Source organism: Neolamprologus brichardi, chromosome 15, assembly GCF_056152115.1.
Source record: "Neolamprologus brichardi isolate AB-2024 chromosome 15, ASM5615211v1, whole genome shotgun sequence".
Classification (NCBI taxonomy): domain Eukaryota; kingdom Metazoa; phylum Chordata; class Actinopteri; order Cichliformes; family Cichlidae; genus Neolamprologus; species Neolamprologus brichardi.
This window is the reverse complement of record NC_142118.1, coordinates 691364-718972: the sequence shown is the minus strand read 5'-3', so window position 1 is coordinate 718972 and position 27609 is coordinate 691364. Positions and strand designations below refer to the sequence as shown.

Below are 27609 nucleotides of genomic sequence, written 5' to 3'. Positions count from 1 at the left end.
ACACACGTGAAAAGACCCAGGAAAACCGAGTAAACGATACAAACGAGAACAAAATAACCCTGAAAACCGATAAAAACCCTGAAAACTATACATTTCATACCTGAGCCTCAACTCTCGCGGCCCGGTACCAAACGACTCACGGACCGGTACCGGTCCGAGGCCCGGGGGTTGGGGACCGCTGATTTAGGAACCACAAATAAGTGTGAGAGCAAACTGTTCTTGGGTTGACAGGGTACTACGAGGTCTTAAAGATTAGAAAAAAGATTTCAATGCACGCGTTTTATTTTTTTAAAAATGTATTTATGTATTTATTTATTTTTTGCAATTTATTGCTTAATATTGTTCAATTTATTTAAAAATTGGATTAACCTGTAACAACACTGATGGCTCTAGTTTAGGCAGATGATCTGCTGTGGTGACCCCAGCAAGCAGACAGAAGAAGAGGACAAACACACATTTTAAAGTTCACTAATAATAATAATAAATAAATAAATAATAAATCACACAAAACTTTGACTAATGAACTTTGTCCCAGTATTCCAAAAGCTATTTTTCCATTGAAAGAATAAAATTAAAAGAAAAATAACGTTTCTGTTAGCTGGACTTGTTACACATACATGACTTTTCTTTGAGCACTTACAGTAAAATAGGTATTAAGTAAACACTAACTTATCATGTATTAATAAATTAATAAATACATTTCTGAGACATGGATTTCAGTTATTTGGAAATATTGTAGCTATATTTGCAGTTTCTCGTTGATACCATTGCTATAAGGTGAAAACAAACATTGTAAGAATAATGTGGATATTTCCGCAGACGTCTATTCAGGCATGTTGTCGGTTGTAAGAAGGTGCGGTGACATTTGCGGGACAGCGACAGTATGTAGGACATGAATCACGTCAAGAAACACACTCAGCCGCCTGCTCCTTTTTAAGGTTTCTCCGAGCAGTTGCTCCGTGCTGCCTCCCTGAGGAGCTTATAATAAACAGCCAAGTGACTTCATGAAGTGTTCTCCGTGCGCTCTCACTCCTCCACTGTGCCACTGCCATCACTCCACGTCTTAGAGACTGTGCTCGGCATTTCAGCTTGTTGTAGTTTGTTTTTTTAGGCGTTCACGTCAGTGGATATTTTTGCACCAGGTCCAGGATCGGCAACAATAACAGAAAATGCCCCCCGCCTTTGTTCGGATGTCTTTTTAAATATTTACAAGTTGTCATGTCATCTCTGACTGGAAGAGGAAGAGAGGGCTTTCCAGCCTCGATCCGAGGAGGTCTCTGGGTAAGTCAGATTTGTTCGTTTTGGGCAAAATGTGTTAGCATTTGTGGGGGTTGAGAGTTTCTTGAGAGTACTGTTGCACTAGAAAAAACAAAACACTTGGGTGTGGTTACAGTAGTCCAAGTCGATTGATATTTAATTCCCCCTGCCAAAGCCCACATACATCCTTATTTATCATGATTTATTTCTCAGAGCACAGAAGTGCAGCATCACTTTGAGACCGCAGGGAAGGACCGCCAGCCCAAGGAGCGCCCCTCTCCCGTGGGTGCCGGAGGGTCCAGGGGCGACCCATATCGGAATATGTGCCAGAGAGCAGACGATGTCCCGTCTTACAAGTCCCTCCCTGGATCTGTAGGAGACCGCATCCGGACAACCATGTCCTTTAGGACTATATGTAGAGGAGGCTCCATGTCGGCGAATCCCGGCTTTGGGAGGTCCGATCGGAAAGTTGCTCGTTGCGAGAAGTGCTCAGCGACCCTTGTTGCTCTGAAGAAACAAGCCCTGAGCCTGGCTGTTCACCATCACTTCTCCTGCAAGGTCAGTGACAATGATACTGTGATGGGGATTAAGTGGCACGCACAGTGCAGCCGTGTGCTTTCGAAGCAGTCTATATAATTACAGTAATAATATCGTGTTTGGACTCAACAGACAACATTTAACTAAAATGAAATATGCAAAGCATATGGATGCTTATCAGCAGGTGGTCCTGGTGTATATTTGTTACATTCGTTAAAAAAAATGCACATTCATATTTTTTGTGATGAATTTAGTGACAAAAGTATTCACAAACTTGCTTTTTCCTCTCAAATAACCTCTTTGGGTCTGAATATTGTGAATTGAAAGAATAAATAAGAATAAATATGCATGAAAAATGTTAAAAGAAGACATGAAAGCTTCAGCGAGGGCCGATAAACTCTAATAAACCTGCTGTGAAAACATTTTATGACACTTATGTCACACAGAAGCATAACTGGTGCTTAACAAGTGCTCATGTGGGACCTTCGGTGCTTCCTTTCAGAAGCGTGCACATTTGCACATTCATCACCACCAAAATCCATCATTCGGACTCCGATCGCCAAAGTAAACCAGTGACATTCCTGCGCCAGTGGCTTTAAATGGCCATGAATATTTCATGGCGACATCCCTGTGTCATCTCCACAGTTCTCTCCATTGAGGGAAGGCTATTTATTTTTGTCCTCTTAAGTGGGATGGGGCGTGTCATGTTTTTGGAGACCACAGGGAGAGCAGGAGGACGATGGGAGGCACCGTGCGGCCACAGACGTGGTCAGTAGAAATCTGATAAGCTGCTCGCAGGTTTATTGATCGTGATTTCTCAGTAGCATCATGGGTGAATAACGTCATCTGTTAAGATGGAGTTGCTGCTGTCTCTGCAGCACCTTATACTCTGTCATCAGTCTGACCTGAAATTCAGTTTGGCTTATTTTTGCCTCTTTGATACGTCAGGATTATTATCCCTATATATTATTTATGAGGGAAGTTTATTTAGCACCAGCTGCTTCAGCACGTTTAGGCTTCGAGTGAAATTGTGCAACATTTAAGAGCTCCTGTTGAGCTCCTGTGAGGGAACATCGGTCAGTGTAGGAGGGAAGGAGAAGCAGTGCGTGCTGGATGCTGCTGTGTGTCTTTCTCAGGATGACAAACAAGATGATGGTTTTTGATTCCTTCTTGTTAGCTGTGACAGCCGGGGCCAGACCTGAACCTCAGGTGTCAAAATCTCTGTTTTAAAGTAGCACGATTTTCCTTGTTCTAACCTCCTGTTGTCAGATTTTTCCAAATTAAATTCAATCCAGAAAGCAGCTGTCTATTACAGTAACACAGTGATGACATGACATTCAGCAAAATGCTAATATTGGCTGAAAAAAGACACAAACACGACGTCTGACTTGTTTTGTTTCAGACAAATAAAGCCCGTCTTCCAGGATGACGCTAGTCTCCGAGAATTTCCAGTGAACTGAGATTTATGATCCATCCACGTGTGAGATGCAGTAAACACAGTTTTCTTCACTGGGCTGTTAAGGATCATAAAGACAGTGTTAATCAATACCTCGCTGTAGAAAGTGGCTTCCTGTGACTCTGTTCTCATACTCAGTGATCATACAGCCAGATATCAAACAGATTCGACTGTTACTGTGTCCTAACGTGAAGATTGCGCTCGACTTATCTTATTTTGTCAATTACAGGCGAGTGTTGTGCAATAATAAAAAGGTACTATAAACAGCAAAGGTGTTTTCCTGTCTGTGACTCCTGTTGCTCTGTTCTCTCACCTGTGCAGGACTTGAGTGACCTGTCAGCCTTTCTTCATGAAAACCTCCGGGTCCACAGTCGGTCCACCACGGACTTCAGAGAAAGAGAGCAGGGGGAGTGTGGAGCCTGCGGTACAAACCTGTACCAGCTCAAGCAAGAGGCCATCCATGTGGCTCTGAGCCGGGGTCAGGCATTAGCCAAGCCTTCTTTTGAAGCCAGCCTCAGCACCGGCTCGCTGTTTGGACAAATTGAAGCAAAGCGAGGAGACAGGGCTTCGAGGGAGGCTCTGGATCAAAGCCACACTCCTCAGAGCCCGCGCAGCCCCAGGACGCCTCAAAGGACCCCGCAGACCCTCAGACGAAGGGGGCCCAAGCTCCCCAACCCTGATATGGGCCGCTGGGTGGAGGAGCAGCAGCAGCTGGTGGCTTCTAAATCTGCATCCAGAGCTAATGGTGTCACCACAAACCCTTACCGTCAGGTACCACTATGAGCCCTTCTCTTAGCATTGAATCGCACATGCCCTCCTAACGAGCTATATGGGTAATGTGTGCCTTTACGGGCGCACGTGTCAGCCAGTGATTCATAGGGCCTAATCAGAGCCTATTTCCATCCCGTGGCTGAGTGTGTTGTTCAAAAGTACTTTTGCTAATGGAATGGAATCGGCTCATGATTTACCTCTGAGCCGGCCGGTCAGAAAGCACTTGTGATCAATAGAGGGACGGTCGTATTAAACACTGCGGCTGGCGAAATATGCATTAGTGTGATAGAAGACGGTTGAGCGTGTCCTTCCCAAGTCCCCAATAAAAAAAGATTATAAACCTGTACAAGGTGACTGAGAACTGACTTTTCTTTACTCAGTTGTCGGCTCATTTTTGCTGTGAGCCAACAACTAAAAATACCCCAAATCCTTCATCTAATGTAGTTAGTGTCAGATTCTAGGACTACATTTGACCTGGTTGACAGATAATATGTGTAGGCATCACAGTTTTCAGTTTGCTGAACCACAGTTATTGTAAACTGCATAGAGATATATCTGAGGAGGGTGTCTACAGTATAAAATTGCTTCGAGGGTGGAGGTTTTCCGGGAGCTCTCTCAAACAGAGCAGCAGCCTGTGGACATATTAGCACGCTCAGCTGAGGGACAATTTCATGCTAGCATATTCACTGTAGGAGCTATTCCTAACATTAGCATCCCTGTCACGCTTTGTCTCTGCCAAAGCTAAAAATTGATTTCCATTCACTAATCTAAAATCTAAACTTAGTCCTGCTTCTGTACTGATAATAAGCTCCTGATATTTACTTAGTGAACTGCAGACACGGGGCAGCTCGAGCTTTTACAGATCTGAGTATTATGTTAGCATAAAATAAAGTGTGATCTTACATGCTGATAGCACATTTTTAGAATCCTTCTTAACATCATCAGCAACATGATCTACAGTGCAGAACAGTGCAGAGTGTACAAGTGCAGAGTAATGGCAGTATTTCGTCTGCTTGATCTTCAAACTGGGATATGCAGCTTTAGCTCCAGGCTCTTGGTTTATGTGCATGTAGGCATCTGTGTGAGGTCCTTTTAAAAGATTTACCATTTTAAAAAGTGCTCATAAAAACGGAGTCAGCTCTATTTTGCATTTTCACTCAACTCTGAGAGTTAGCACTACCAAAGTTAGCTCGCTGATAAAAATCTGCTAGCAGCAGTTGTCAAAACTGACAGTCACCATCCAGGAAGAAAGTCTGCTTTGTGTACTTTTGTCTGAAATAACAGAGCCATTGTTTGAAAAATGACTGAGAATTTCCATTTATCAGCCGTGTTATCACTATGTGAGGAGGAGTGCTTAACTGGACCAAAGGAGTCTTCAGAGATTCTTTTAAAAACTGTTATTTTGAAGGTCTAATCAAATGTGACAATAACAGCGCTCCTGTACTGTGGAAGAAATGATTCGTACGTGTTTCAGTTTGAGAGCAGATCAACTGAGGTTTTTCCAGCTTCGGTGAAAGCGAAGGCGTAGGACGAGAAGTGAGGAGACGCAAAGAAGGGCAGAGGGAGAACGGAAGGAGAGGAGAGAAGGAAATGAAGTGTGCAAGATTGGAGGCAAGGAACGAAAGGGTTGAAGGGAAGGAAGGGCAACGAGGAAGGAGAGGGGAAAACAAGACATCATGAAAGACCGCATGAGGAATTGGAGCAAGGGAAAGTGAAGCGATAAAAAAAGATTACGACAGAAGACGCGAGTCAGAAAGCAGAAAGCAGGAGGGTTCGGGGAAGTGTGCATTATCCATATTATCTCTGGCTTCCTCATTCCCGACAATGACCGCAGATTTCCTCTGGCACTAATTGGCACTTTGCGTTTGTGATGCTACGAAAGCAAAAGTTGACTTTGTTATCTTGACTTAAGAACGAGCTGAGCCGCTGCTGCTCAGAGGCTGCGTGCAGAGTCGACCACGCCGCTCACACACACAGACACACACAGACACACACACACAGACACACACAGACACACACAGACACACACAGACACACACACACACACACACACACACAGACACACAGACACACACACACACACACAGAGACACACACACACACAGACACACACACACAGACACACACACACAGACACACACACACACACACACACACACACAGACACACACACACACACACACACAGAGACACACACACACAGACACACACACACAGAGACACACACACACAGACACACACACACACACACACACCTACACACAGACACACACACACAGACACACAGACACACACAGACACACACACACACACACACACACACAGAGACACACACACACAGACACACACACACAGAGACACACACACACAGACACACACACACCTACACACAGACACACACACACAGACACACACACACACACACACACACACAGACACACAGACACACACAGACACACACACACACACACACACACACACACACAGACACACACACACACACACACACACACAGACACACAGACACACACACACACACACACACACAGAGACACACACAGACACACACACACACACACACACACAGACACACGCAGGCAGACACACACACACACACACACACAGAGACACACACAGAGACACACACAGACACACACTGTGGACTCATGAATGAGCCCTAAACGCCGTGTTGGAGTGTTGGAATATATTCGTGTAAGGCTGCTGGAGTGATGATGTGTATGAGAGGCAGCGTGTTTACTCTGAATCACGTTTTGCAGTCACTTCACAAACTATCCTTCACACTCCAAATGCAGTCGGCTGCATCTGTAATATGACTAACGGTGTACGTTAACCCTTTCAGCCTGCGTGCCCTACTTACACAGACCCCACCTCATGTTCCTCCCCAGAGTAATTCCCGTGATAATAGCCCCTTTTGGAGTGGGTGCTGCAGTGCAATTACACATTTGGATTTTTTAATGAGCTTTCCCCTGCAGGCTACAGATGATGCCTATCAGAGCTGCAGGGATGTCGGGGCTGTACAGACCACCTCTAAGATCCCGCACATATCCAGAGTGGTGTCCATCGCCAACACTGCAGCGATGTCCTTTCTGACTAGGTAAGCCAATATATGCACAACAAATAACTGCAAGTGTTTGAAAGGATCTGTGCTGGCTGCACCAGGAGTTTCCGTGCAATGACACACCCCCTCACTTCTTTCCCGTAGGGCAGCTGAGAAGCTCAGCCTGACACTGAGGAAAAAGGGCCATGCTTCTGATCCAGCTCCCTCTCAACTCTCCACCTGCTTCAGGGAAATCATCCAGAAAAACCCACCGCCCGTCCCCACCTGCCTGCTGCAAGCTGCCACCAGAACCAAGGACTCGCCCAGCGTTGGCAAGGTTGGCAAATTCTAGCACATCAAATTGATCTGTACTACACTCAAACGCATTAGTTGCTCAGAAATCCCATCAATGATGATACTTGGAGGAGAGAACATAATTTAGGTACTTGCTAAAATGTGTCATGAAGCAAAAACTAAGCAGAAGTTCTAGTGATCAGCAGGCTGGAGACATTACTTACACTGGGGTTGGATAAAAATGCACGCCTGCCTATTTATCTATTTTCCTCGATGACACGCTGCTGCAGGCCTAAATGCATTTTGTTTTTCAGCTGCTCACTTTTATAATTTGCTTATGCAGGTCTGACTAAAAATGTAAAATGTAACCAACCACTCATTAATTGTTGATAAAAAGAAAGTATCTAAGAAACTTAGAGAAAAGGTTCCCTAACCGTAATGTTCTGCTAACAACTGCTGTTGTTCTAGTATAGAGCAGCGGTCTCCAACCTTTTTTGCGCCACGGACCGGTTTATGCCCGACAATATTTTTACGGACCGGCCTTTAAGGTGTCGCGGATAAATACTACAAAATAAAACCAGTACAGGTACCAAAAAAACAGAAAATTTATTCATAGCACACATGAAAAGACCCAGGAAAACCGAGTAAACAATAAAAACGATAACAAAATAACGCTGAAAACCGATAAAAAGCCTGAAAACCAGACATTTCACACCTGAGCCTCAACTCTCGCGGCCCGGTACCAAACAACTCATGGACCGGTACCGGTCCGAGGCCCGGGGGTTGGGGACCGCTGGTATAGACCACCAAAAGGCTTCAGCACTGGCGGTGTGGTGGTCAGAGCAGTAGCCATGCTTAATTTATAGTCCTTATCTTAACCGTGGCTCAGGGGGTCGGGAAGCGCATCTGTAACCGGAAGGTCACCAGTTTGATCCCCGGGTCCTCTGTCCTGGTCGTTGTGTCCTTGGGCACGACCCTACTGGTGATGACCAGAGGGGCCGATGGCGCGATATGGCAGCCTCGCTTCTGTCAGTCTTCCCCAGGGCAGCTGTGGCTACGACTGTAGCTGCCTCCACCAGTGTGTGAATGTGAGAGTGAATGAATAATGGAATTGTAAAGTGCTTTGGGTTCCTTGAAAAGCGCTATATAAATGCAATCCATTATTATTATTAATGGAGTGGAGCAGCCTATGTAAGTGGTCGATGTCATTGTTTGCATTTATGCTTTGATGTGTCTGCGCTGTCACGATAAGTCAAACCGAGCTAATCTCGTTGAACAACAGTTGCATCAGCACTGCAAAGGGAGAAAGACTGGAAAACAGTCTAAAGTCTCCGGGAACTTCATTTGTTTAGTCGATCACTAACGGAAATATCTAGTCAGCCAATCACATGCCAGCAACTAATGCGTTCAGGCATGTAAACATGGTCAGGTCAACTTGGTGAAGTTCAAAGTGAACATCAGAACGGGCGAGAAAGATGACTTAGGTGATGTTGGCGATTTCGGACATTGTCGTTGGCGCCAGACGGGCTTGTCTGAGTATTTCAGAAACTGGGAGTTTCCCTCACAAACATATCTGAGTTTACAGAAAATGGTCCCAAAATGAGAAAATATCCAACGAGTGGCATTTCAGTTGCAGAGACTGGATAGAAAGGTAACAGTACCTCAGCTATTCATTGCAACCTTGAAAATCCTCTCTGAACCTACAACATCAGAATATATTTTTAATCCCAGAGGAAATGACGTGGTCACAGTTGCTCCAAGACAGTAAGAACAGTGACTAACAGCGTACCTTTGAGCAGACGAGCTAAAGCAGCAGCAGTGCCACTCCTGTCAGCTAAGAATAGGAAACTGAGGCTGCAGTTCACATGTGATGTTCCTTAACAGAAGATTGGACAAATATTGTCCAGTCTGATGAGTCTCAGTGTCTGCTGCAGCAGTCGCATGGTAGGCTCTGAATTTGGCATAAACAACACGAAAGCATGGGTCTGTCCTGGCTTGTATCAGTGGTCCAGTCCGTGCTGTGGGGGATATTCTCTTCAACTTAAATAATCTAAAGCTGGTTTCTTGACCATGAGCTCACTCAGACGGCCTCAACAGTCTCCAGCTATCGACTTAATAGATCCTATCTATCCTGTTATCATGGACCAAAGTGTTTCCAGCACTTTATTGAATCTACGGCAGGAAGAATTAAGGCAGTTCTGAAGGGAAAAGTGGTCCAACCCACTAGTAAGGGTTAGTCATCATACATGGATCACTGGCAGAGTACTGGCTGTGTCATCATCATTTTAAGAAAGCTACAACTACAGCCAATAAGATTTTTCGCTCACTCAAGTATTACCCTGATCAGTGTACAGTGTTTTCATGGCATATTACTGCAATCGGATCAATCACAATGATTGTGCTCTGCTTTTATAACGTGTACTCAGAATTCTGCACATCAGGCTAACATGATGGAGTTAATGCAGTGCTATAAATCAACTGACGGCCAACACTGGATATAATGTGCAGCGTCTACTGACTGCTTCATAATACACACAGACATCCTGCATGCATTATTTAAAAAGGAAAATATATATAGGTTGCACAATGAAATACGCCACTGGGCAACTACGTGTATTGTGAGGTATAAATATGGTGACGAACCATCAAAGAGCCCACAGCCACCATCTTGGAAGTGTTTTGACCATCCGTGTTGTGGGGTAAGGAGATCTCAGTCAATTTGGATGAGATCCTATATCACCCGTCCGCTGTGATACACTGTAATGTGGTGCTAATGTCTCCATCTTGTTCTCCTCCTCCCTTCTCCTCACCTCCTCGGGGAGAGAAAGTCGGGGAGATCAATATGGCTGGGGGCCCTCCCCTCGTCTCATAGATGGACTCCTGGGTGTAGTCTAGAGTTACAGATAAGGGCTCAAATAGACCCCACCGCCGGCCACACCTGCTTGAGCACTCAGCTTTGTACATTTAAACGTGCAAGAATATGCATGCGTGTGAGAGTCGAGGAGGATTTTCTCAGCTTGCAAATGGTTCTCCTGAATAATTTAACCCTCATAAAAAGAGTTTGACACGTTTTCAATATGGTTAAGAAACCACTTCTTGCGTAAGGTATTAAAATCACGAGGAAGGGAAAAAAATCCTTCATGTGGCAGATGGAAAATGGCTTTTCAAATTCAGTCAATGAAGGATGATCTCATCGTGGTGTAATGCAGTCCTGTGCATTTTCAGGAAAACCACATTTGAGTGGGTGTCAGAACGTACATCTACTTGCAGTCTTGCAGACCTGAATTCAGAAAAAACAATTTTATAATTGGCTTATAAGCCCTAACAGGGTGCGCTGTCTGGTATATGCTGCCTTGTTTTCCTGCAGACCAGGACCTGTGAGCCTTGTTAGGAGCCTGTCAGAATCAGGATATAACTCGATTTATAGAGCTTAAAGCCGCTAAATATCAGACTTCCTCCAGAGATGTGCATTAAGGAATTAATGTCACGACATGCAGAGATACAGCAGGAGGAATGCATCGTCATGCAGCTGATGTATGATGTATGAGGCGGTTGTGTAGTTGCTGCACTGACTGAATCATGTGGTGTGTAATATGCTTTTGTTTCCATTCACCATTTTATTCTTGGTTGTCAGTTCATTTATATTTGATGTCCTTACAAAACAGGCTGGTTGTCCAAAGACAGTTTGTCTGTTTAGCTCAACAAAGTTCATCTCCATTGCTTCAGCATCTCAAAGATGCCCCAATACTCTTTGACATGTATCACTTTGTTCTGCCCAGGGTTTCTCTTTTTCAGCTGAGGATTTTTTAAGACAGTATTTCAGCCGCCTGTTGTTGAACTGCAGGGGCTCAGAGCACAAGTTGGACTTTTCCTTTACTCGTCAGCAGCAGTTTGTAATCTGTTGGTAATCATACGTTTAAAAAAATGAATGCATAAACAGAACAGACACCATATCGCTGCTGTTTGCGGTGTTGTATATGGATTTTAGGATGAAGGGCATAAATCAGCTAGCATACACGCTGTACAGTAAAAGCAGAGTATCTAGTCCCTTTATGCATTTAATAAACTGTAGAGTTTTCAGATAAGACAGTCTGACTCTTTCCTAAAGGCTCCATGTGCGACATAGTGCTGCTCAGTCTTGCCTCATTAAGATCTCATTTTCTTGGTACCTGCTAGCATTTAGCGCTGTATGCTAGCATCATGTTAGCGTTTAACTTTTTAGCTTAGACTGGACAGTAGCAACAAATACATTAGAATGTCATTATAATGAGGTTTAAGCATTAAATATTAAACAATACAGACATTTTACAGTTTGCCTACAGCGTCATGCCATGATGATGTGGTAGCTAGCACTGCAGCAAGAAAGACCTCTTTTTGTTGTTGTTGTTTTTTAAACCCACAGTCCAAAGAAATGCTTGTCACGGTTAGCTTCACTGGAAATACTAAATTGGCTGCAGGCAGTGTTGCCAACTCCTCAGTAAGGAAAATCGCTATTGGTTGTCCTTAAAGTCGCTAGAAGTCGCTAAATGACGTCATCGCCTAATTTGCATAATTGGTCATGCTAATGTAATTGTAACCTATGTTGTTGGAGAGAGAAATAACATCGTGGAAGAGACATAAAGTGAGTAAAAAACGTCCTAAATGCATTTAGAGTTTATTTAGAACTACAAATTAAATTTATTTTAGCAATTATTGTTTTTTTAATGTCACAATTCCAACCCTGCGCCTTTATCCGGGCTTGGACCGGCAAAAGTGACCCGAAATAGGCACTCTGGTGGAGTTACTCTGTGTGTGTGTGTTTATAAGTAGTTTTAAACCTGATCCACAAAACAGCATAAGAGTAAAAGAAGAACTGACTGCGTTACAGCACCCGCTGCTTGTTGAGAGTAAAAGCGATATGTGCGTCTTCTTTTAGCGACTTTTTTTTTTTTTTTTTTTTTTAGAAAAAAATTCGCTAGGGGGTCTGAAAACTCGCTAAATATAGCGACAAAGTCGCTAAGTTGGCAACACTGGCTGCAGGTGACCAGCAATCGTTGTACTAGGCATGGGGCAGACTATCAGCTACGATACAAGGTGATGTGGCTTTTAGTTAATTAGCTGTAATTGTGGCTAAGACCAGCCTGGACGTTGTGCTCCGTCCATCAGGTTGTAAACAAGACTACGCTACAAACAGCGAGGGGATCGATGAAGCCTCGCTCATCCGTAGTGTTGCTTTACCAAAGATTAACAAGAGCGTGCTCCCATATTCACAATGCTACAACCAGCTCTCACATGCAGTACTGATGGCTGGTTAGAAGTCTTACTCGGGTATTATAGATTCCCTGAATAATGGAAACTTCAAAGCAGCATTACACGAATGTTTCCCCCCAAACTCAGGTTAAAAATGTAAAATAAAAGCATTTAAGTGACTCTAAATTCTGCTCTGTGATTTGAGGATGCTTGAATCCTGGTATCTGTGTAACCTCTTATAATTGAATGGGAAGGCTTTTCTGACAAAGCAGCCATATCTGATGAGCTGTGAGTGAGAATGGGTTGGTGCTGACGCTTCAGTGGGTCCAACCCTCCTCTGATATTTGATAATTCCCCACAAATGTAGCAGGTCACACAGCAAACACAGAGCGCAGCTAAAGCTGATGGAAACGGGATTTTTGGGTAAATAATAATTTGAGATTAAACTCATGACAGCTGTTCTTACTGTTATTTTTTCACACAGTATTTTTCAGTTGCACAGATATTTTGTTCTGTACTGTGTCTACATCTCATCACGACTCTGTTTCCATTTCCTTTGGCGAACAGGTTAAAGTCGTGCTGAGGGTGAACCCATCGCTGTCAGAGAGCCAAGGCCAACCACCTGTTCTCCGCATCGACCCGTCCAAGAAGAGAGTAACCATACTGGAGCCGGCCACCAAAAGCCATCAGCGGGCTACCATGACACTGGGCAGGGATGGCAAAAGTCATCTGAAGACCTTCACCTTTGACAGCGCATATCCTCAGGAGTCAAGCCAGGTGTGGCTCTGGTGCAAAGCTTAAATATGACTTTAGGTGTTTCCATGGTGATCAGGTTGGTAGACAGTGGATTGTGTAGCATTACATGTATACAGCACATGTTCCCTCCTCTTGATCCTACACCGTTAGTCCCTCTCTCTGTCTGATGACCTGAAAACTGATAGGCCCTGGATAGCACCACAATCACACAGCCCATCAATTAGCTTTATCCAAGCTCTGCTTACAGTATCTGAGCCCAAGGGACTCAGTCTGCATCCCCGTTCTGCTTTGGCTCGTGCGCTTCTTCACAAGCTGCTCGCTGTCCTTTGTTCTCTCGACCAGGCCGAGGTGTGTGCAGGCGTCTTGGCTGATGTCATCCGCTGTGTGCTCAGCGGCAGCGATGCCTGCGTCCTGGGCTTGGGTTGTGCTGATGTGGGTGAGTAATCGGTCCTTGTGAGAGGCCATGGGTTAAAATCTCAAGATGGGAATGGGATGCTTTTATCATCCCCGCCCCACCTCCTCCTCTATCCGACTGCAATCTTTCAGCCTTTCTTTATCACTTCAAACTGCCTCTGTCCTCTCGATACAAATCTCCAGCCTCCTCGTGTCTTTTGTCTCGTCTCCCCGTCACTTTTCTCTTTTTTGCTCTTTAAAAAAAACAAACAAAAATTTCCCTTTTAAGTTATTCATCCTTCACCTGTTACTTTATAAATAAAAGCCTGTTCATCAATTATCCAGCATACATGTGTTTGTAAAAGCTTCCCATTGTTTGACGTTTTAGGCAAATATTTCACTTCATTTTGCTGAAGCGCTGAGAAGGGCCTGCAAACAAAGTGGACTGTGATATGTTGCTATTAGAGAGATGGAGCCCTGCACTTAGCGGTAAAGGGGTTTAATAGATTTGTAGCGCGCGCACACACACACACACACACACACACACAGGGTAAGGACAGGGTCTCCTTGGACCTGCTTTTTCACATGACGCCACTCTCCGTAAACCTGATTGAATTAGTTGGCCAGTACAGACGACATGTGGCCCACAGCCAGCGGGACATCAATCTCCTCCACAGAATACTCTACTCTCTGAATAACGGCCGCTCGGCCTTTAATTGGAGTAAACCAATTCTCTTATCCTCATTCAATTAGAGTTCGGATAAGACGAGATCGGGTGAAACCAGCCCATAACTCAAGAGTAATGTGGGGCAAAAGTGCACTAGAAAAAGACACAACATGGCATCGGTCCATAAAAACATTTATTCGTGCATTCTTCTGAGATTATATATGATGTGTTTTGTTTGTGCCGATGCTTTCCTGCAATTAGCCCCATTTCAAGACTTTGCTATAAATCTGTGATTATCTATATATCCATATATAAAATCTTGCAGATATTTTTATGACTTTTGTTATTCAGTCATTTCCGCCTGCAATGCATTGCAAGTGCACGTGTGCTCTGTGATGTGCTGTTTTCAACACGCCTCCTCCCCTGCCTTTATTTCAGTGTTACGATGTTACAGTTCGATGTTTATTTGGTGTAGACTATTTGGAGCCCATGGCCTCATCTATGACTGTGGCCCCATTGTGTTTGGTAGTACACGTGCAGAAGCCAGACGTACAAGTTTTTGGGTAGCTTAGCTAAAAATGAATTAACTCTGGCTGATGATGATTTGTTTTGGAAAATTAAAAAATAGTTCCCCCGCTAAGTGGAATAAACGACTTGTGTCTCATGTTAAGCACGTGAACAGCAGAAGCTGTGATTTTATTTATTAAACAGCCCCGAAAACTGTTTCTGACAGCAACACGTTGCATTGATATGGAAAATATATTTTTGTGCCACTCAGACTGTGTATTTGTGAATGTAGTATATATTGTGTGGATGCATACCTTCATGTAATTCATATGTAGCAGGGTTTTCAAAGGACTCGAGGCAGCCCACAGTCCAACTAAGTACACTCTTAATAAGAGCACACCAAAGAACCACAGAGGGATCCCTAATTAGCAAGAAGGTGCTGTTAGTCAGCTGCAGCTGATTCATTGATGATCTGCAGCTGTGAGCACATTTTGAGGTGTGGTTAACAGAAGGTCACCCAAATGTGTGTAACTCATGCTTAGACGGTGCATAAGAGCTACATTTCAGTTAGCCTCAGTTAGCATGTTAAAGTTAAAGTTCATTAAGGCACTGCTAGAAAGACTGAAAACATACAGCTTGTTTGGATGGCAGCGTGGCTTAGCTTTGCAAACTGCAAAAGTTCAGGATCAAAGTCCTTTGAACAGACAACAGCAAAATGTTGGTGCTTGGCTGTAACGCACAGCAACATATGAGCCAAAACCCAAAAAAAACAGATCAGTATAAACACCTGAGTGTCAGGCACGGTGGTGGAGGTACGAGGATTTGGGCTCATGCAGTCACCTGGGAACCGAGTAGTCGTATAAGCACCACGAACTCCAAACTAACCTAGAGACAAATGTGAGGCTCAGCCAGCTGAAGCTGTGTCGTGCAGCAGGCAATGATTGTGAACAGTCGAGGTGACCCACAAAGTTCAATGAACTTAAGCCATGTTGTAAAGACAAAAACTGTTACACAATATTGAAGTCTGATGCACTCATACAGAAATTCATTGGTTAATGATTATGGTCTATAATAGCTGCACGCTATCGAATCCTGGGGTGCACTTCATTTTTCATAAGACCGAATCGAGTCTTGCGAAAACCTCATTTTTATATATAGAAAATCCATCTGTGTGTTCTCCTTCCACCTCAGGGTCCTGGTCCAGTATGGTGGGCAGTGGTGAGAACATTGGGAAGCTCGGCTTGATTCCTTGTGCCATCTCCTGGCTGTACAGCGCCATCGAGCGCCGCAGAGAGAGGACGTGGACCGATCTCAGTGTGTCAGTGTCTGCCATCGAACTGTGCTGCGGGGAGGAGGACACACTGAGGGATCTGCTGGGGGAAGTGGTTCCATCATTAGGCAGCATCCACGACAGCCCGAAAGCCCACATTAAACTCCAGGAGGACCCGGTCTACGGAGCCCAGGTAGAGCAGAAGGTTTTACCATTAAGAGAAGGGATTGTTAAACTCCTCCCACTGTGCCTCCCTTACCTCTGCACGCTGTGGCCCAGTGACCCACATTTGTAGTGGTGGAGTTACTGTTGTTGGCATAAAAGTCTAATAAATCTTCACAAACACACAAACCCAAAGTAGACAACAGGGAGCAAAGGTGATCCTGTTTACTGCGGATAGGAGACAGCAGCAACAAAAACACCTTTAAAGTTATTCTAGTTGTTTCAAAGAGACGGTATTCTCACACGTTCATGCCAACTGGATTAATAGATTAGTTGTCTGCGAGCTGGCGTGAGTGTGCGCCCTCTGGATGTGAGAAAGTTTCATTCATCTTTATTTCGACAGTCTGGATAATGGTCCGCACTGTGGTGGAAAAGATGATGGTGCTGGGAGTGAAACCTATTAAGCTGCACAGCACATATGATCTGATTACATGTGTTTGTGTGTGGGCATCACATCCTCTGTTTTTCAGTCGACACTTGAAGAATGACGGAAACCTGAATGTTTTGCTGCTGAGACACAAGATTCATTCTAACAATATTGAACCTGTTTCTAAACGAACAGTGATTAGCAACAGTGGGATGAATGTGACAGGTTAAAGAGCTGATTTTACAGCAAATCTGCTTCTTCTCTCCTTCAGCTACACAACCACAACCGGGTGAAGGCCCCCACCGCCGAGCGCGCTGCTTCCCTCTTGGACGCGGCCATCGCGGCGCGTCGGCACAGCGACTTTATCACGTACCTGTGTGACAGCTCCATCATGTTCTTCACCCTTCACGTCCAGCCTCCGCGCACAGAGAGCAGCACCATTGGAAAAGGTTGCAGTGAAATATTCAGATCTTTTCTGATTTGCATCTGTGAAATCTTTTTACCTCCTCTAAAGTCCAACTGTATAACGTCCTCAGGTTCCCGCGGCGCCACCAGGTTGACCATGATAGACGTGTGCAGTGGTATGAGGGGTGTCAACAAAAATAAACCCCCCCATTCTGAGCTGGGCCCAATCGTCCTGTCTCTTCTAAGTGGACAGAAAACCACCGCGAACAAGTAAGAACTGGAAACAAAGGAGGAAAGTTTGTTCATTAAAAACTTCCTGTTTTCTTTCACCTATTTATACTCCGTGTTTACAAGCTGCAACACTGTGAACACCCCAAACTGCAAATTATTTTGGTCCCAGTCTGTTTCAATGTTTCCTACACATACACCATGTATATAGTTCCACTCACATATGTATACATATACACAGTTTTTTATTTTATTCTATTTATTTAATTATTTATTTATTTTCCACCTTCGTTGTATATCGGTTTCTCTTCTTCATACTTTAGCACCTTTGTGGTTCAGCTACACAATTTCGCTGTGCAAGAAACTGCACAATGACAATAAAAAGTCTAAATTCTTATTGTAACTCTGATATTTATTTATTTTCTTCTCCTTTTTATGTCGATTTATTAGCTTTTTTTGCACTGATGTAACCGGAGCCTCGTCGTCTCGTATGCTGATGACAATAAAGTTTACTTTGACTTGGTGCAGTTAAACCTGCGACCACAATGCAGATACTCACGTGACGTTGTTTCTGCAGGAGTGGGAAGCTGACTTTGCTCCTTCGAGAGTCCCTGGGCCACACAAGTTGCCACACCACAGTAATTGCTCAAATCATGGACTCTTTGGCACACCTTCAAGAGAACTTCTCCACCATCCAGCTCGCTGCTCGTTTTCGCAGGACGCAGAAGAGGACGAAGGTAGTATAAATGACAGAGTCACTCTTTATCTAGCAAACAAAATTGTTGAATGTTGCTTCGGATTTATGAGACTTATCTAACAGCATCATCCACCTTCGTCCTCAGCAGTCTACCTCGTGTTCTCCTTGTGCGAGGAGTCTGACGAGAGAAAAAAGAGGGCTGCAGTCGTTCTCCCTGCGGGCGTTCCACTCCACCGATGAGGTCGACGTCGACATCCGTCCTTTTCGCCTGCGTGATGAACTGGATGAACGCTCCAGCAGTGAGCAGTCTTGCGACACAGTCATCCAGATAGACTCAGATGGCTCAGTCCACCCCAGATCAGCCCCGAGGCAGGCACTGCCCGAGTTTGTACCAATCATACCGTCTTTGCACCCTAACAAACCGGACTTGGACGACCCCGAGTTTGCTGCTCTCCTCCAGGAGCTTCTGAGAATTCCTCAGCTGCAAGTAGAGAAGACGACAGAGTCTGCTCTCCTGGGGCAAACCGACGCTTTGAAAGGAGAAAAGAAGCAACCAGAGAGGGACTGTCTCAAATGTGACACGTTTGCTCAGCTTCAAGAACGTCTGGGGTGTATCGATGGAAGTGAAATGACCATGGATGTGCTCAGATCTTCCTTAAAAGGTTTAAATAATGTCCCTGTTAAGTCCCAGCACCAGGAGGAATCTGTAAAACGAGCAGACGCTGAAGCTCCACAGACGCTGCTGATTAAGGGGTCGAGCTGCAGTCAGACCTCTGCTGCAGAAAAGCAAACAGACGGCGCCGGCCCTGGAGACAGTTTCCAGAGAGAAGATTCGGGTTTGTACGACTGTGAGGAGTGTAGTGCGACCAGCTCCAGCGAGGAACTGCTCAACCAGACTCTTGGTCTGAACGCGACCTGCCGCTCTGAGCCTTCCAACACCAGGACGCTTAAATCAGGTAACGGGTTTTCTTCCAAGCGCTTTAATGTGGACGCAAAGGTCAAAGCAGGGGCCAGTGCTCTCGCACTTGAACCTTCACACAAACAGGAGAAAGCTGAAACTGCTGATTGGTTCAAAACAGACAAAAGGACCTCACCAGTTGGCAAAAGCTCCCCCATATCTCCTTCTTCTACCTGCTCCTCTTCACACTCCCTGGCTAAAAGTGTTATACTCGCAGACGTCCTAAACAGTCGCCCCAAACAGGAAGTTAAGGAAATGAAAGCCACGATCACAGTGACGGTTCAGCAGCCGCTGGACTTAAAAGGTCAGGATGAGCTGGTGTTCTCTATGGTGGAAGAGGTGACCATCAGTGGAGCGTATGACAGAGCGAGGACAGGTGGAAATATTATTTGCATCAGAGACGGAGCTCATTCACAGGCACAGGCTGAAGACTCAGCGAGTTCTCAGCCAATCCAGATCATCAGCAACGTCGGCGAGGAATCTGCAGCCTCAGGCTCCTCCGGTGCTCCCGAAAGCTCTGCTGCTCATCCTGCTGGCACTGAAAAGTCCCAGCATCAAGTCAGAAGGGAGAAAAGGGCGTTGCCTTCATTTATTAACCCCATGTTGATTAATGCAGACGTGGATTGTGACTTGGACAACGAAGGTCATTGTGAAACTTTAGCAGGAGTCAGGTCAGAATCAGAGTCCAGAAGAAATACAGCGAGATGTTCAGAGGACAGGGAGGTCCTTCAGCAGGAGTGTGCACCTGTAGCTTCTCACAAACATGTCAAGAAGACTGACAAGTCTGGTAGCCAAATGTCTTATGAGCCAGTCGTCGTAGAACATTTGAGTTTTAAACCTCCAGACAACAAAACATGTGAGCCGACAAACACAGACAAGCCCCACCCCAGAGACTGTGGGCATGTTTACTCCGCTAACACTGCAAAGCTTTCAGAGGGGACTGAAGTCACACGCAGAAATACACCCAAGAGGACCGGTGAGTCACCTGGTTGCCAAGAAACCATCCTTTGCTCCTACTCAACAGGTAGCTTACCTCGAGCGTGGCAAAGCGCCAAACACCAGGATGCCCACCTCGTAGACTCGAGGGGGCTGACATCATCCACTCCCTGCAGCCCCAGGGTAACTCTCGAGAGGAGGAAGGTGAGGCAACACTCCCCCACTAACCACAACCTCCATATTTCCTCTCCTCAAAGACATGGATCAGACTTCAAACAGGATCCTGGAGGTACTTTCAGGAAGGGTGTTGGATCTGTGATTGATAAATCCACAGTAAAACGTGATACAAGCAGGAGGCTCAGGTCACCGACTGAGGAAAGTGGCAGGCTTTTCAGTGCCAAACTGCAGCAGCTGGCTAGACGGACGAGCTCTCTCGGGCGGATCCCGAGAGACTTTCCAGCCCTAGAAAGAGGCGGTAGCAACGCCTCTGTGAGCTCCAGGGGAAGCTCCAGGGGAAGCTCCAGAGGAAGCTCCAGGGGAAGCTCCAGGGGAAGTACTGAAGGAGCTTGTAAGTCTGGCTATAAAGGCAATTTTGAGGGAGATTGTACCTTTCCGAGGGCCAGCAGGAGCCCGAGGAAAAATCCTCGGTCTGAACGTCATTTCTTCCCGTCTGAAAACCCTGCCACTCAGTCTTCTAGGCATATCCACTCCAAGCTTTCTGCTGTGGGAAAGCTCAAGACGTCTAGCCCCAAAGTCCGTCGATCGTCAGCTCCTAGCATCAAGAACCCCGGCGTCTCCCACAAAACCCTGCAGGACTCCATCAGTCATAGTGCCAGCCTGTCTCCAGACAGGAAAGTCGGCCACGAACGCACGTCCTCCTTTTTCCCCTCGTCCCCTCCACGGTCTCATCGCTCTGTCAGCCGGACTCCAAGCCAGAGCTCCACGTCCTCGTCCACAAAATCTGCCATTCAGGGGTTTGTGAACGGCCGCCTCGCAGACTTTCTCAAGGAAAGGGCCCCCAGTCCCACTATAGGAGGATCGGACCAAACGACCTCGCTGCCCTCCCCCTACAGTCAGCTGACATCTCCCCGCATGCCCGATCGCCTGAGTGGGCACGCGAGTGACACCACCAGTGTGTTGAGCGGCGATCTACCGCCAGCTATGGGGAAGACGTCGCTGCATTTCTCTAACAGAAACAGTTTGGTGAGCAGCGGCTATGACAGCATGGTGAGGGACAGCGAGGCCACGGGCAGCAGCACCTCAGCCAGAGACTCCGTCAGCGACAGGAGCAGCTCGCTCCTCGGCGCCGCTCGCAGCGGCCGCTCGTCTCGGAGACGAGGTGGTACGGGTAAGAGCGCCTGCAAGTTTTATGTAATGAATTAAACGACTTTCACTTTTGGAAAGTTTAATAAAGCAAAGAAAACAAACCAACAGAAGCTCAAAGCAGACGTTCTCACGCAAACGTTAGCGCCGCTGCTTCACCACCAACGCCAGCTTCATGGTGACATGTCTGGTTCATAATCTGACTACATAACATATTAATGTGACATTAATGAAAGACGACATGTGTGGTGAACGCAGACAGACCCAGTTTCCTCGCTCGCATTAAAAGCCAGATTGTGTAGGAAGTCACATCATTAATACATGAAGGCAGGAAGGATTCTCCTGATGTGTGATTGTGTTACACAGATGGGTGTGTGCGTGATTACACTAACAGAGTTATGTTGGAAACGCTCACTGTTGTGATGCTAATGGAACAGCAGAGGAGACACGACTTGAAATAACACACTGTTAACTGCTTTTTGTGCGTGCACTCAGTTTGTCCTTCTGTAACTAAAATCTACAGTTTGAATATAAAGCACTCACTATCTTTTCCTGCACTGCCAAACTGACTCAGTTCAGAGAGAGTTGCAGTAATAGGCTGTGTCCCAATTCAGGGTCTGCACGCTTGAAGTACGCATTTCAAGTGCGATTATGTCACCGCCACGCGACGACGGCTGTCCCAATTCGAAGTGTACTTCAAATGCATACTCCAAATGCACCATTGATTTCCCCAAATATCAAGCGTGGTCCGGTGCACGCTTCGTGGTCCCATATATCCCACAATTCATAGCGCGGCGGTGGGTGTGGATAATTTTGCCGCAAAATACGGCAGAAGGGAGCGGCCGAGAGTGAACTGTCAAAAGTAAGTACTGAATATGACGTCACTTATTTATGTGCGAATGTTTAATAATGAAGAACATTAAAACATTGCTGTTGGCCACATGTCGGCAAAGTTGTGTGACATTAGTGATGTTTGTACTTTCAGCGTGACCTGGGTTTTAAATCCTCTATATATATATATATATATATATATATATATATATATATATATATATATATATATATATATATATGTATATATATATATATATATATATATGTATATATGTATATGTGTGTGTATATATGTGTATGTATGTATATATATATATATGTGTGTGTGTGTGTATCATAATAATCTGACAATACTATAATATTGGCCATATTATATTTACATTACCACAGTGAGATGACTTTAGTCTCATGAACAACATCAGCTAATTGTTATTTACTAACTAATCTTAAATGACTGTTCAGTACAGAGATGAAGCCCAACAATCATGTTTTACAGTCCTGTGGTCTCAGCCTCAGATACTCAACTAATCACAGTGATGTCATGACAAAAATGATTGACCAACAAAACATTTTTCTCCTTCATTTCTGTCAAACAAAGCTGAATATAACGTTTCTCGCGGTTAGTATCATGGTTGCTAGGCAACCTGAACAGCGCGACGAAGGCTAGACCGTCCCATTTCACAAGCCTCTCACTTCCGCACTTCTCATACTTATAGTACGCGCCGTACGTAGTGCGCGTAGTGTGCGTAGTGCGCGTACTTCAAGCGTGCAGACCCTGAATTGGGACACAGCCAACGATGATCCGGCTTTTCACTCGTTATCATCACGGTGCTGATGATTGTTGCCTTTGTGTCTCCGGTCTTGACTGCGAGCTGCACTTTGGCCTGAGGCAAACTGTTGTTGCAGCAGGAACCACATACGGCAGCTCATGAATCATTTCCTGCTGTCGCTGCCTCGTCTGTAAATGTGCGACTCACTGTGACTTTTCTATTTAACGCTCAACACTTACATTAAGAACCAACAAAAGTCCACTAACATGTGCTTCTGCCTCACATGTGTTGGCGCTCTTGGCTCTAGATACTCAGCAACGCCACCTTTCCCATGATTCACCTCTGACCCTGAGGCGCTCGGCTAGCGGTCTGCGGTCTCGCTGGATGGATCAAGGAATCCCGGAGGCCTACGAGATCAAGGTCTACGAGATCGACAATGTACAGAGGATGCAGGAAAGAGCAGGTGCTGGCAAACAGGTGCTGGGTTTATTTTGATTTTTTTGTTGGAGGTTAAAGGGCATTACATAATAAACAGTATGACCTTTATAACCTCTACGAGCAGCGAGCGAGAACAGCCACAAAAACAGGATTGTGGGTTTTTTAATGAAGTAATTTTTGCAGAACTCAGTTAGTTCTCTTTTTGTATTGGAAATGGTAAGTAACCATGTTTGTTATGGAATAACAGGACCAGCGTTAATGCTGCCGCAATATCATTTTTTGATATATTAAATGGAATAAATTGAAATGATCTGCCGTCTCTGTTGCAGAGATTTGAGGAGACGCAGCAGATATCGTGAGGCGAGAAACCTCAGCTATGGTGTCAACTTAACAGAACACAATAAAAGTAGAATAAGATAAATAGAATAGAAATATCCTTTATTGTCCCAGCAGCAAAGTGAGAGACAGCGTGCAGGTTCACACAAAGCTTAGAATAAACAAGGAATAAAAGTCCTGAGCAAATTTACAAGAAACACAAATACTTTACAGTATTTTTACTCAAAAAGTGCTTAAAAACAACAAGGACACTCCTGACAGGAACAATGAGGAGCCTCCAGGGTCTCGAGGTCAAAGATTAACTGGAAGTCGAGTTATTGAGCAAATCACAATGTGACCCTGTGTTTGTACTGAGCAGCTACAAGGTCTTCATACCTTTAACATATATTAATTTCCACCCATTTTAAATGTAATGTGTCTCATAAAACTTTGTTTTCTTATATGATTGATGATAAATGTGGTTCATAGTCCGAAGAATATGAATCCAGTAAACATATTAAATGGGAAAGAAATAGAAAAGGAGTCAAATCATAGACAGAAATGTCTCAGGAGACCAAACATTTCCCACTCGTGGGACATTTTTCTATTTCTTTTCTTCACCAGTAGAAGCTCGATGCAGACGAAGAGCACGCTTGATAAGCTGACTGTGTAAACCACGCATAAAAGACCGTCTGGCATTTAAAATGCGCTTGATAGCAAAACAGGGTCCATGTGGTGACGTGATGTCCCATGACGAGAGGTCTGGCCCCGTGAGACGACTCGCTGCCTCCACCCGTCTCAGGCAGCTTTGATACAATTTTAATGACCACATGGGGTAAACTGGGTCAGTGCTGCAGCGGCGAACAAAGACAGAACAAGCAGAGCAGGATGGAGGTAAAACACCAGATTTTAAAACTGTAAATATGGATTTATTGACCCCCCCTCACCCCCACCCCCAAACGCCTGCCATGCTCCGCCCATCTCTGCCCTAACATGATGTTTACATGAAGAGCAGCTGAGAGGTGGAAGCTGTTTTTCATTAAAACCTACAAAGTACTCGCACACAGTACTCCAGGTCTCGTTGTTTAATTGGTGAGAGTAAATTAAATTTACTTAATTTAAGCTGTGTTTCAAAAATCTTAGAATAAATAAAAAAAAGTGAAAAGGTTGTGTTTCTGCTTCCAGGGGCCCACGTGCTTCAGTGCCAAGCTGAAGCTTCTGGAGCACCGGCAGCAGAGGATCTCCGAAGTCCGAGCCAAATACAGCCACCTGAGGAGAGAGCTGGAGCTGGCCAAACAGCGCCTCCTGCTGGAGCCCGCCACGTGGAACCGCGGGTGTCAGTGCAGTTATCTTTAAAAACTAACCGTAACCTGTTATTGCTAATATCTGAAAAGAGTAGTCGCCATCTAGATTAAGGCTACGTTCACTCTGCAGGTGTTAATGATAAATTCCAATTTTTTGATCAAATCCGATTTTTTTGTCTGCTCGTTCACACTACAAATAAAATGTGACAGCAAACGCGCTCTAGTGTGAACGCTCAAAGCGGCCCGCATGCGCAAAAGAAGACGTCACACACAACGCGCTCTGTTTAGACCCAGAGCAACAGTATTGTTTGACTGATGGCCTTAATATAAAGACTTCGGACTTCACGTTTCCCAATTTTTGCTTTATTTTGTTATTTACATAATAATGTAAATAACCTAATAATGATCCTTATTGCTGTTTTAGAGGAGCGCTGCTTCAAAGGATAGCTGCAGATTTCTGTCAGAATCTGCAGATTATACAGAACAAATAAAATGTTCACGTTTCTCCAACGTTGTTCCCAACAGTTTCACCGGATGTCCAGGAAGCGTTCGCCATGTCTTCTCAGGCGCTGATAATTGGCGTCTGTCTTGTGTCAGTGATGTAAAAGACGGATTTAATGCGACATGACCATCAAACAGCAGCTTTCTGAAACATCAGATATGTTTCGGATTCAGGACCACATATGAAAGTGACCCAGATCGGATTTGAAATATCGGATTTGTGCCGTTCACGCTGTCAGACCATGATCGGATATGTGTTGCATAGGGTCAGAAAAATCAGATTTGATGCGCTTTCGCCTGCAGTGTGAACGTAGCCTTAGTTTCCTCGAACAGCCTTTGGCTTCCACACTTCTCCCTGCCTTCCATTAATGTCTCTCTCTCAGTTTCAGCGACAATGAGCAACAATATCTAACAGAAATGAGTCCACTGGTCACAAACAAGTATATACAGTCCCGCTCAAAAGTTGAAAAATGGCAACAGGAGGAAATGGGCATTAAGTTTATTAAAAACGAACTGAAACAGTGATCAACAATAACGGTGGAGCCATCATCATCATCATCACTGAGTTCATGTTTAGAACTTTGATTTCTGTTTTGGGGTTTTTCTGGGTGTAAAACAGCCAGTTTCAGTTTAAGGACTCTATATATACATATGTATATCTTTGCATAGCACAGTGACACTGATAATGAGCAAGCGTCCTGAGCTTAACCAGCTAGCCACGATGTTAGGTAGCAAAACTTCACACAGACGATATAAAAACATATCCATCAGCAGTCGCTCAGTATCAATGAAGTCCTGTTGTGAACCTTAGACTGAGCATTTTCACTGCCTTCATCTTAACTTTTGAAACCAGAAGCTACGCGTGGCCGACCTGACCGTGAAATCGAGGAGCGCTGCACACTAGGCTAGCCTCCAGGCTTACCCTGAGTCACTGGACTTTACTTTCTGACTCTGAGAAGGACCATAGGACCAACAAATTTCCCACGTGTGGGACTAATAAAGGTTATCTTATCTTATAGTGTTATAGTCATCAAGACTTGTTGGTAGCAGCTGAGTCCATATAGTTAGCAGGAGAATACATTTGATGGTGTTAGAGCAAGAGAACAGAGAAGACTTCATTATAACATGTATGTAACCACAGGGGCGCCTCTGCTGGCCGTGAGAGGTAATACAGGTTTAAGGCACTTCCACAATGTGTGTTCACACCATAATAAACACCTGGGCTGGTTAGCGAGCTAACTCTAGCGTAGCTGTGCAACGTGCATCTGGCAAATCTGGTGCCAACATACTGACATACTGGTACACAGCTTATACACAGGCTACAATACAAATGTACTTTCAATACTGCGATGCTTTACTGTTCTGGCTCGTGCTGGGCTTGCACACAGATGGAGAGCGTCTCATCTCGTATCGTTTTGCAGGACCTTTTGTAACGTTTTTGTATAGTTTAGCCATAAAATAAATATGAAGACATAATTCTGTAACTGGGTGATTTTGCTTGAAAGGTGACTGAGATGATTAAAACATGAGCCATCAGCTGATTAACTGGTTCAATGACTAATCGTCTGAGCTGCACTTCAGTGAATAAGCAAGTAATCAGCTTGTTATATGCAGCAGGCTGTAGCCTCCTTTCACAGGAGCAGCATCCACACTTCTCATTAGCACCATTAGTAACACCGTCACCAGCATGTGACAGTTTATGTTATACTTTAATCACAGAGCATGTGATGCTGTTAAAGAATAAGGCAAAGCAGTTCTTACAGTATGAGAATGTTTTGTAATGCTATGATGACTTTTGTGGGTCTGAGAAAAATCTACCATGTGAACTTTGACCTCAGCGATTTGATTCATCCTCCTTTTTGCCGTAACACACAGAAGTGTACGTGGCACACTGACCCCTATTGTCCTTCCCCAGTCGACCTATGGCAGACGTTCGAGGTGGACTCCCTGGAGCATCTGGAAGCACTTGAGTTGGTGACGGCGCGGCTGGAGCGCAAGGTCAGCCTCTGCAAGGCCAACGTCATGATGGTCACCTGCTTTGATGGTGTCGCCGGGAGACGGCGTAAGAAGAGACGGCGAAAAACGGCAGATCATAGATTCACAAAGAGATCCTGAC

The 27609-nt window shown here is 44.9% G+C and overlaps 1 protein-coding gene across 1 annotated transcript; it reads left to right on the top strand.

Moving 5' to 3' along the window:
• Positions 1-1047: 1047 nt before the first annotated feature.
• On the top strand, positions 1048-27609 carry kif26bb (kinesin family member 26Bb). Its single transcript, XM_087852379.1, has 15 exons — positions 1048-1281; positions 1471-1815; positions 3572-4021; positions 7015-7136; positions 7245-7416; positions 13170-13379; positions 13701-13794; positions 16117-16388; positions 17056-17233; positions 17321-17459; positions 17995-18154; positions 18260-21356; positions 23243-23412; positions 24874-25024; positions 27409-27609. The coding sequence occupies exons 1-15, from the start codon at positions 1219-1221 to the stop codon at positions 27606-27608; spliced, it is 5823 nt and encodes a 1940-aa protein (XP_087708505.1). The 5' UTR covers positions 1048-1218; the 3' UTR covers position 27609.